At 35.7% G+C, this 10,223-nt stretch overlaps 2 protein-coding genes across 4 annotated transcripts in view; both read left to right on the top strand.

Moving 5' to 3' along the window:
• Window positions 1–1,172: 1,172 nt before the first annotated feature.
• On the top strand, window positions 1,173–5,285 carry LOC107470959 (25.3 kDa vesicle transport protein). 3 transcript variants are annotated; one of them, XM_016090390.3, is made up of 7 exons: window positions 1,173–1,374; window positions 1,563–1,609; window positions 2,540–2,766; window positions 3,262–3,422; window positions 3,529–3,675; window positions 4,290–4,366; window positions 4,819–5,285. In XM_016090390.3, exons 3-7 carry the CDS (start codon window positions 2,579–2,581, stop codon window positions 4,900–4,902), a joined length of 657 nt encoding a protein of 218 aa, XP_015945876.1. In that variant the 5' UTR covers window positions 1,173–1,374; window positions 1,563–1,609; window positions 2,540–2,578; the 3' UTR covers window positions 4,903–5,285. The 3 variants fall into 3 exon arrangements, with proteins under 3 accessions (XP_015945876.1, XP_052110802.1, XP_015945875.1); XM_052254842.1 differs by having other exon boundaries at window positions 1,563–1,708; XM_016090389.3 differs by lacking the exon at window positions 1,563–1,609 and having other exon boundaries at window positions 1,174–1,374.
• Window positions 5,286–8,813: 3,528 nt separating this feature from the next.
• The window catches only part of LOC107470966 (flavonol 3-O-glucosyltransferase UGT89B1), a gene marked incomplete in the record, with an annotated part of 2,710 nt that continues 1,300 nt past the window's right edge, over window positions 8,814–10,223 (top strand). Inside the window, 1 exon segment of the mRNA XM_016090400.3 lies at window positions 8,814–10,223. Coding sequence (XP_015945886.1) covers window positions 8,970–10,223 — 1,254 coding nt within the window.

Below are 10,223 nucleotides of genomic sequence, written 5' to 3'. Positions count from 1 at the left end.
TTAATGGGTGTCACTATCCCAAGTAACTAACTAGCCATTGGGCTTGACCCATTTGAGTTATGAAACTCATGATATTGGACCACACACCATTTAGTCTGCACACAAGTACACGCCCTCCACATGCTGGTGGGTTTCACCACCCTAATTGTTTTGGTAGTTTGAAAAGTCACATTGACAATTTTATTATTTTAGTGATCTTTAAGCCCTAGTACTAAGAACTAACTATTCTTAATAGTGATCAAAATGGCTGAAACGGCAAGTTTTTGGATTTAATCTCACGTTCCACAATTGATGTGATATTAGTCAAAAAGTAATAATTGAGTAGACGCCAAAAGAAATCGCTTTCTTTTTTTGAAAGAATAAACTTGTTTTGCTCAATATTTTATTATTTTAGCCTAAATTATAAAGTATAGAAAAATTTGATAAATATTTATCCACTCTTCACATTCTTTTCAATTACTCTCTAATTAAATATCGTAGTACTTTCTAAGTATCCACTCTCTGCTTGACCTAATCTATCATCATCACAGTTCACGGAAATAACGTAGTAACAAGTAATGAAGTAGGAGTTCTCAATCTTTAATGGTTTACATAACTATTTTTCTTTTAATAGATTTATTAGAGTATCTATTTCGATTTTTAACTATTACACACCCACAAATTCTTCACATATTTATCACATTTTTCTTCAATTGCATCCTCTAGGGTTTGAACTCTAGACCTTGAGGTGGAAAAGGGGAAGAAATGCCACTAGAACCAAGGCTCATTGGCGAGACTTAGTTTAGGATAACTTCTCTTTTGCTTGAAAGCTAATGGATTGGGTTAGTGGATCATTATCCATTCAGCAGCTTCAATTCATTGGGTTTCCAAAGTTTGGACTGCAACAAAAATGATTTAGGCCTATACACTTGAATCACATTATCAAAAACTCACTTGGTTATTAGCCCAATTAACATGTTTGTTATCATCAATGTGTTATTTATTTTCTTAACTCAACATACACAACTATAAATCTAAACTTTTTTCTTTGACACCCTCAATCATAGAAAAAATAAAGCCGAATCCAAAACCCAATTTATAAAACGAGAAAACAAAAGAAAAAAAAAGCTCAAAAAACAAAAAAACGAACACAAAATTGAAGAAAAGTCCCCGAGTGGCTGAGACACGTAGTCAGTAGTCACGGAGAAAGAGAGAGAGAGTAGAAAGAAAGAAAGAAAGAAAGAAAGAAAGAGGACCCTAATTCCACAAACAGAGAAGAGAAAGACACTCGCAGCGGTGGCACCGGCGCATTCCCAGTCGGAATTAGCATTTTGCGGCGGCGATCTCTTCCTCTCCGTCTCTCTCCCTCTCGAGCCAGTTCCACCACATTTTCTGGTATGCAAAAGAAAAAAAAAACCAATCGTGCTTTCTCTCCAATTACCACCATTGTTGTTTAATTTGATTGGTTTCGTGATTTCTTTTCCTTTTTTTTTAAATCCAATATGAATATTCAGCTTTTGCAACGATTCTGCTTGCTTTGATTATATAAGCGGTATCTTATTTAGGATTAACTTTATGAACAGGGACAGATCCAGGATCTGATGTCAATTTTGGGGCCAAAATTACAAATGTAGTTGCTGATTCATTAACATTTCCATCATTTCGAATTTGTGTGTATAGTCTGCAATGAGCATCTAGTAGGGTATTACTTTATTTGGGTAACAAAAATGTAAGTTATTAAGCCAACAAGCTAACAACTGAACAAATCTAATGGACCTTAGGTCGCTATAGGGCTATCTCTTTCAGAAATTCTATGGAGCCCATTAGGTGAAGCTCATGAAGTAGCACATTTTTTTAGCATGATATCTCTTAGATCACTAGTGGTAATAACTAATAAGTGGTATCATTTGTTTAATTCATGTCTCTTTTGGTTTGAATTGAGGTAGTGAGTGAGAACTTGTAGTGCGGCAAATCACAGTGGGGATTGTTGCATTCTCTGGTGTATTGCATTGCATTTGTGCTTGGGTTCCATCTTTATTATCAAATTATCATTTTGTGTCTAGTGTTTAACAGGATGCAAAACACAATACATATTTGTTACTTCTAATTTTAGGCCAAAAAAGACCTATCTTTCACAGAAAGGTTGTCAGTTTGAGGAAAGACAACATCCTTTTTAAAATTTCAATTGTTCATATCTTTTTTCTTTTATTTTTTTTTGAAAAAGAAAAACTTACATACTTATATATTCTCTTATATTTATATTTTGTGTTTATTAATTATAATGCTTAGTGTTTAACACATTAAACAGAATCATTTTAACTATTTTCACTTAATTGTTTATCTATTTAATTTAAACTTAAGTTTGATTGAATTGTCATGAAAATAGAATCCTAAAACAATTCAGGAAGAAGTGTTCTTATAAATTGATGAATTTTTTCTTCCAACATTTAGTTGTTTTTGCTTAAGAAAAGGGCCACCCGTCCCCCCCTGTTGGACCCTTTTCTAGCCTTTAACATTAACCAACTTTAGTTTGTGACCATCTTTCATATTTATGGTGCAGTGTATTTTGGATTTGTTACAAAGGTATAGACTGTAAAAGATGGTGAAGTTGACTATGATTGCCCGTGTCACTGACGGCCTTCCACTAGCTGAAGGACTGGATGATGGTCGCGATCTTAAAGATGCTGAATTCTACAAACAGCAAGTTAAGGCTTTATTTAAGAATCTCTCAAGAGGGCACAATGAGGCGTCGAGGATGTCAATTGAAACTGGCCCTTATGTCTTCCAGTATCCTTCTCTTTATATATTTGATAATGTCATGATTATACTGTGGTTATTAGTAAGGAGTTCTTTGGTTATTCTGTATCTCTCTGCTTTTACATTACCTTATGCATCTTGTAAATGAATGTAAGAATATGCTTCTCACTGATAATTTTCATCATTATCAATGATGATATCAGACACAATAACAAGCAAGGTGTAGTTTATTAGGGTCATGGAAATATCTGTAGTTTGATATTGCTTTTGGTTAACATGCTCTTATCTTTGGGATAATATTAGGCTTCCTATTCACAAACATGATTTGCTTGGCTTGGTACCACTTCCTTTACTCGTGTTATTTCTATCTTTATAGCTGCAAATTGTTCGGTCTGATGCTTTAGAATAAGCTGGAGTCTGTTTTATTTATAATAGGATTTTCATGTTAGTTATATTTGTTTATAATTTATGTGAACTTCGTTCGGAATAATTTCATACCCAAAGTTGGCCTTGACAGATCTTTAGTTATATAATAGAAGGACGTGTATGTTACTTGACAATGTGTGATCGTGCATACCCTAAGAAACTAGCTTTTCAATATCTTGAAGAGCTAAGGAACGAGTTTGAGCGTGTTAATGGGTCTCAAATTGAAACTGCTGCCAGACCTTATGCCTTCATTAAGTTTGGTAGATATCTGTTTCTATCATGTCATGTATCATTTGTACTTCTTTCTTACTACTCTGGTGTTTACGTTCCCCTTTTTTTTTGCCCTTTCTTTTTAAATGTGAACAGACACATTTATACAGAAAACAAAGAAACTTTACCAGGATACTCATACACAGCGCAATATTTCAAAGTTGAATGATGAACTCTATGAAGTCCACCAGATAATGACTCGAAATGTGCAGGAAGTTCTTGGTGTTGGCGAACAATTGGACCGTAAGATATTTCTTAGTTTAATTTTAATGTTAGCTTTTTATCTTTGAATTGCTTGGTCTGCTACATCTGGGTAACTAAATTTACATTACGAGCCTTGTTTTGTTGACTATAATATGAAAGTTGGGGCCTTTATTATATGTTCGTCAAATGTAGCTAGGCTTTCTACGTGGTTAAATTTTTTCAATTATATATTTATTTAATGAAGCCACTTCTTTGGAGCTGTCAGATGATCTTTTCTGACCGTAAATTGTGATACTTATTACGAATGTCCAAATGATTGGCATTTCACAGATATTTTTCTCTATTCTCAGTTGATCTTATTGGTATGCTAAGCCTGGTTTAAAAGTCTTTTAGATTTATAGTAGAATGTGTTGTAAGACCCTTGACTGGGGAAGTAATAGAGATGACATAATCAATGATACAAACACTAAATTAGTTTTATTTGGCTTCCACTGCTTGTGATTTTTCTCAAAAATCCCTGCTAAAATTTCATAGTTCTACTCTTATTCCTTTCCTTATATGTGATTTTCTCATATATCCTTTTCATATGTGTATGTTTGTACTTTATGATATATATGCTGTTTTTAATTCCATGTGATAATTTCATCATGCAGAGGTCAGCCAAATGTCCAGTCGTTTATCATCAGAATCCCGCATGTATGCTGATAAGGCTAGAGATTTAAATCGACAGGTTGGTCATATTTTGTTTTTGAGAATCATGCATGATATTTGATGATTTTCGTACTGTAGACTTTGATGCATGTTAGGTTTCTGATGCTATCTTCCTGGTTTTAAACTGAGTGGTTTTATAAATTTTATAGAATCTTGCAGTATGCTCAGATTTTGTAATAGAGCATTTGAGCTATCTTGCTGAAATATAATAATACTGATCAGAGTTTAAGACCCTTTTCTTTAGATGATAGTTCTTTACTGTTAGGTGGGATATACAGATGTTAAATTGTTCTGTTATAAATTTGGAACTTTTAGTTTTGAACTGTTCCTCAATTGCATTATTGCCTTTGATTATGTAAAACTTTTCTCATGGTGCTGGTTTTGGTATATATCTTAACCCATTGTTTTTCTCTTTTTTTAGATCATTGAGTATAGATAAAATTATAATTTGAAATCAAATCTCCATTGTAGGCTCTAATTCGGAAGTGGGCTCCTGTTGCTATTGTTTTCGGAGTTGTCTTCGTCCTTTTCTGGCTCAAAAACAAACTTTGGTGATCAAGCACAGTATATTAGGTTTTAAACCCAGGATTTTGCTGCGCTGTGGCTTCTTGCTTTTCACACATGATTGTCAAGACTTGCACAGATCGGTGAGAAACTCTTATATGTGCAGATGATGCCTACTTGTGTGGACACACTCAGTTTAGGATAAAAGAAAAGAAAGAAAAAAAAAAAAAAAGAAGGGATTATCGTGTTTGTTACGTCAGGCTAACTGGAACAGGAATCTTCTAGCCTTATGTTATTGTTAAGTAGTAAAGATATGAGAAACTTGAGGTCCTTGTGGATGCATATAGATATTTCTTTAGTATTTTCAGGATTATTGTGTTGATGAGTTACATTGATCCATTCGCTTTAGATGTCTACATTGACATTGCAGATGATTTTGAATTACATTTATGATTTCAATCACTTATATATAATAAGGCGTGGATCCATCAGAAGAGGTCAATCTATCAAAAACTAGAAGCAAAGAAGGGAACCTCCTTATAGAATTGTTAAAGTATTCGGTCGTTAGATTTTCCGGCCTCGTCATATGAAAGGTTTAGATTAAATCCGAAAGTAGCTCATTAGATTCACGACTTTTATCATTTTAGTATCTCATTCAAAAATTTTTATATTGGTCTCCGAAATCTAGTTTTGAGCATTATAATAGTCCCTGGATCCTTTCTAATACTAAATCAGCAAACTAAATGCTGAGCGAACTCTGTCTCGTCACGTTAGATACGGGGTTATACAACGTTGTTTTGTTTTGGCGTTTAAACAAGGTAACACTGAGAAGACGTTTGTTTTGGCGTTTAAACAAGGTAACACTGAGAAGATGAAGAAAAATTTATATGATGTACAAAATGTTCTATTTCCACTCATTCTCCAAAACAATTTTATTTTTGCTTTGTTTAAAATTTAAAACAGAACGACGTACGTGGCAAGTCAGAGCCAGCTTAGTATTTCATTTATTGGCTCAATGTTAAAAAGGGTCCAAAAATTAATATAGTGCTTAGAATTAGATTTTAGATATAGTAAATTTTGAATTTAACGGTGAAAGTCTTTAAATCTTAAAGACCACTATTGAAATTTAGTCAAAAGGTTTACTTGACATCATATCTGTCAAAGGTTGTTCGACTTTATATTTTGTTTGATGCTGTTTGCTTGACCGTTGACATCACTCTTAGCTAAACTGTAAACTTCTACGTTTAACATGATGGCCTCAGTAATCTCCATGAGATAGAAACATGTTCATGACTTGATTAGTTTATTGTCTTTGATAAAGTATCATACTAGCATCATGTCCAATACTTTTTTTTAAGAGTATTAACCCAAATAGGTTTTTAAAGATTTGGCGGTCGGACAGATTTGTCCCCTAAAAAAATTAACTAGGTCTCAAGTCCCTAAGATTACTAGATATTTGCCATATAAGTTCCTAAGTCAGGTTGAACCGGTTAACACGACACTCTCTCTCTTACGTGGAGGTTGTAGGTGTGACGTGTCAGGTAAAGCAACACGTGTCACACTCAGGACAGATTAGTCCCTGAACACGTGACTAAAACGACGTCGTTTTGGGACAACACAAAACGACATCATTTTGAGGGGACATATTCGTCCCCAACTTTGTTCTCTGGTTCTTAAAACTTCGACTTTCTAAAGTCAAATAGGTCCCCAAAACTCGTTATAATTCAAAAAGGTCCCTGAATTTATAGTATATATATCAAATTGGTCCCCTCAAATTAAGCAACTAGAACCATAATTAGAATCAAATCATGATGAAATTATCCAAAGTATGTCAAAATATGTAGGCTCAAGCGCATGAAATGACAGATCTCAAGTATAATTACAGTTAAACAATTGAATTCGTTAATAGGTACCTTATATAAAAAAAATGTATTCTCTCCATTTCTCTTTGTAAGATTACAAGTATCCCAAACCCTCACCTAGATTTTACAACCTAATCCTTCATATTCTTCACCTCCATTAACGTTTATCCAAGTTCGTATGGTGCTTTGACAGTGTGAACAGAGACTGCTTGGTGGTGGTGTGTCATGTATATCGCCATTGTTCGAGATAAGTTAAGTTAGTTTTTGCTGTATTAAATTGGCAATAAAGAGTGAAGTATGATGAACGTGCATGTGATGTATGTTTAGAATAAATCAAAGACAGTTTATTGTAGGTGTAGCTTAAGTGAGAGATGTGAAGTGGTTACGGATATATATTTGATAATAACAAAAATAATATAGGTATTTGAATTTTTTATTCTATTATGATGTTGTTGTATTGTGTTAGTTGCTTGGTTAACTTGTGACAGAATTTTATTTTTTGGTATTTAGATGAGTAAAGACATGGTACCTGTATTTTATTATAGTGAAATTTTTGTTAGAGACAACAAAGGGATACTTGTGTACATTAATGGAGAAGTAAAAAAGTTTCTCCCAATAGACATTGACTTGATCTGTTTCTTTGACCTATAGGAATTTTTCTTGGACTTGTGTTACCATGACCACAAGACAATGTATTAATATGATCTCCATTCTAATTGTTTGGCTGTAATTATACTTGAGATCTACCATTTAATGTGCTTGAGACTACATATTTTAACATATTTTGAATAATTTTATCATGATTTGATTCTAATAATGGTTCTAGTTGCTTAATTCGAGGGGACCAATTTGATACATATATTATAAATTCAGGAACCTTTTTGACTTATGACAAAATTTTTGGGAACCTATTTGACTTTAGAAAGTCGAAGTTTTGAGAACCAGGGAACAAAGGTGGGAACGGATTTGTCCCCTCAAAACGGCGTCGTTTGGCGTTGTCCCAAAACGACGTCGTTTTAGCTACGTGTTTAGGGACTAATCTGTCCTGAATGTGACACGTGTTTCTTTACCTGATATATCACATCTACAACCTCCACGTAAGAGAAAGAATATCATGTTAACCGGTTCAACCTGACTTTGGGACCTATATGACATATATCTAGTAATTTTAGGAACTTGAAACTTAATTAATTTTTTTAAAAGACAAATCTATAGAACTGCTAAATTTGTTGGGACCTATTTGGATTACTTTTTTTTTAATACAAAATAGCATATCAGCATGTTTAGAAAAGGACAGGTATGCAATGGTAGGTTAAATTTATATGATAATATAATTGCAAAGACTATCTTAATAAATAAATTATTTATTAGATAATTTTAACCAACTTTTTTAAGTTTTTTATTTAAACTTTTTTTCTCGCTTCCCGTGATATACGTTTAAAATGTTGATTGACTTCCGAAAATATTAGCTATTTTTTCTATCCAAAAATAATAATGATTTGAACCAAGTTGGGTTGGTCTAGTGGTTAGCTCACTAGTCCGCTTAAGCAAGTGTTGGGAGTTCGAATCACGCCTTGTGCATGCAGCAACCCATTGGCCAACGACAAACCCTTAAATGGAACTCAGTACCGCGGCGGATTAGTCCTTGCCCTGTCGGGTTGGTGGATACCGTGGGAAACAAAAAAAATATTGGAATAATTAAAATGTGTCAATATCAAGTATTGATCTATTGGAATAATGCAACAAACTGAGCAAAGTAACGCATGGTGGCAGTCAACTGTTCAAAGAACAGCATTGTACTATCGGATGTGAGATCAAAGTTTGGTTAAGCACTAGGATGGTGTGGTTGAAGTATTATTTTATTATTCAGATTTTTTATTTTTATCATTTAAATATATTTAAAAAAATAAAAATTTATTAAATTTAAATTATTTCTATTTTTAATATTATTTTTTATAATATTTTTTTATTTTTATCATTTAAATATATTTTAAAAAAATAAAAATTTATTAAATTTTTTATTTTTCTTTTCTTTCTTTATTTCTTTTCTTCTTTATTTTTTTTTCTTCCAACCAACCTACCCTTGGCTCTTGCGACGCCCACGATGGATGACTTCTAAGTTCTTAATTTTTTACACTTTGACACTTTGACTCATAAACGGCGTACTTCATATCAACTTCACTGTCTCTTCTTAGTTAGTATTATGATCTAGTTTACCAAGTTGGGAAACACCCTTCTGGCCTTCTCAATTCAACCATGAACGGTCCAAGCGGCAACAACCCACCACCACCCCACATCCTGGTGGTTCCGTTCCCATCACAGGGCCACATGATACCCCTCTTAGACCTAACCCACAAGCTAGCCTCCACCGACACCGCCATCACCATCACCATTCTCACCACCCCAAAGAACCTCACCTTCCTCGACCCTCTCCTCTCTTCTTTCTCAGCCATCATCCACCCCTTGGTCCTCCCCTTACCTTCCCACCCATCCCTCCCTCCGGGCGTAGAAAACTCCAAAGGCATGCCAACCTCCGTGCCTTCCCTCATGCTTTCTTTCTCCAACCTCTACAACCCTCTCCTCCAATGGTTCCACTCCCACCCTTCCCCTCCTCAACTCATCATCTCCGACATGTTCTCCGGCTGGACTCAAAACCTCGCCACCCACCTCAACATTCGCAGAATCGTCTTTTCCCCTTCTGGATCCTTCGCTCTCTCCGCCATATACTTCCTCTGGGCCCATGTCCCCAACCGCCAAAACCCTAACGATCAAAACGAACTCGTTTCCTTCCACACCCTCCCGAATTCCCCAAAATACCCCTGGTGGCAGGTCTCGCCGCTGTTCCGAAGATATGCATCGGGTGTCCCCGGTTCGGAGCATTTTAGGGATTGGTTCCTGGCGAACATAGCCAGTTGGGGACTCGTTATTAACTCGTTCAACGAGTTGGAGAAGCCATATCTTGAACACCTAAAGAAGGAGCTTCGCCATGATCGCGTTTGGGCGGTTGGACCGTTACTTCCAGATCCGGAAGGCCTAAACCAAAAGAACTCGTCGTTTATCTCAGAAAGAGGAGGAACTAGTTCTGTTCCGATAAACGACGTCGTTTCGTGGCTTGATAAGCGAAACCGCCGCGAGGTGGTGTATTTGTGTTTTGGAAGCCAGGTTGTGCTTTCGGTGGAACAGACAGTTGCGATTGGTTCAGCTTTGGAGAAAAGTGGGGTCCACTTTGTGTGGTCGGTAAAAGAAGGAGGGGATGATCGGTGCGTTGATTTCATGTCTGGGTTTGAGGATAGGATGGCTGGGAGGGGTTTAGTTATAAGGGGTTGGGCCCCGCAAGTTGTGATACTCAGACACGTGGCGGTTGGGGCGTTTGTCAGTCACTGCGGGTGGAACTCGGTGATGGAAGCGGTGGTTGCCGGTGTGCCGGTGCTGGCGTGGCCTATGTCTGCGGACCAATTTGTGAATACTACGCTGCTTGTGGAGGAGTTGAAGGTGGCCAAGAAGGTCTGT

Source organism: Arachis duranensis, chromosome 10, assembly GCF_000817695.3.
Source record: "Arachis duranensis cultivar V14167 chromosome 10, aradu.V14167.gnm2.J7QH, whole genome shotgun sequence".
NCBI classification, from domain to species: domain Eukaryota; kingdom Viridiplantae; phylum Streptophyta; class Magnoliopsida; order Fabales; family Fabaceae; genus Arachis; species Arachis duranensis.
This window is presented reverse-complemented; position numbering and strand designations above follow the sequence as displayed.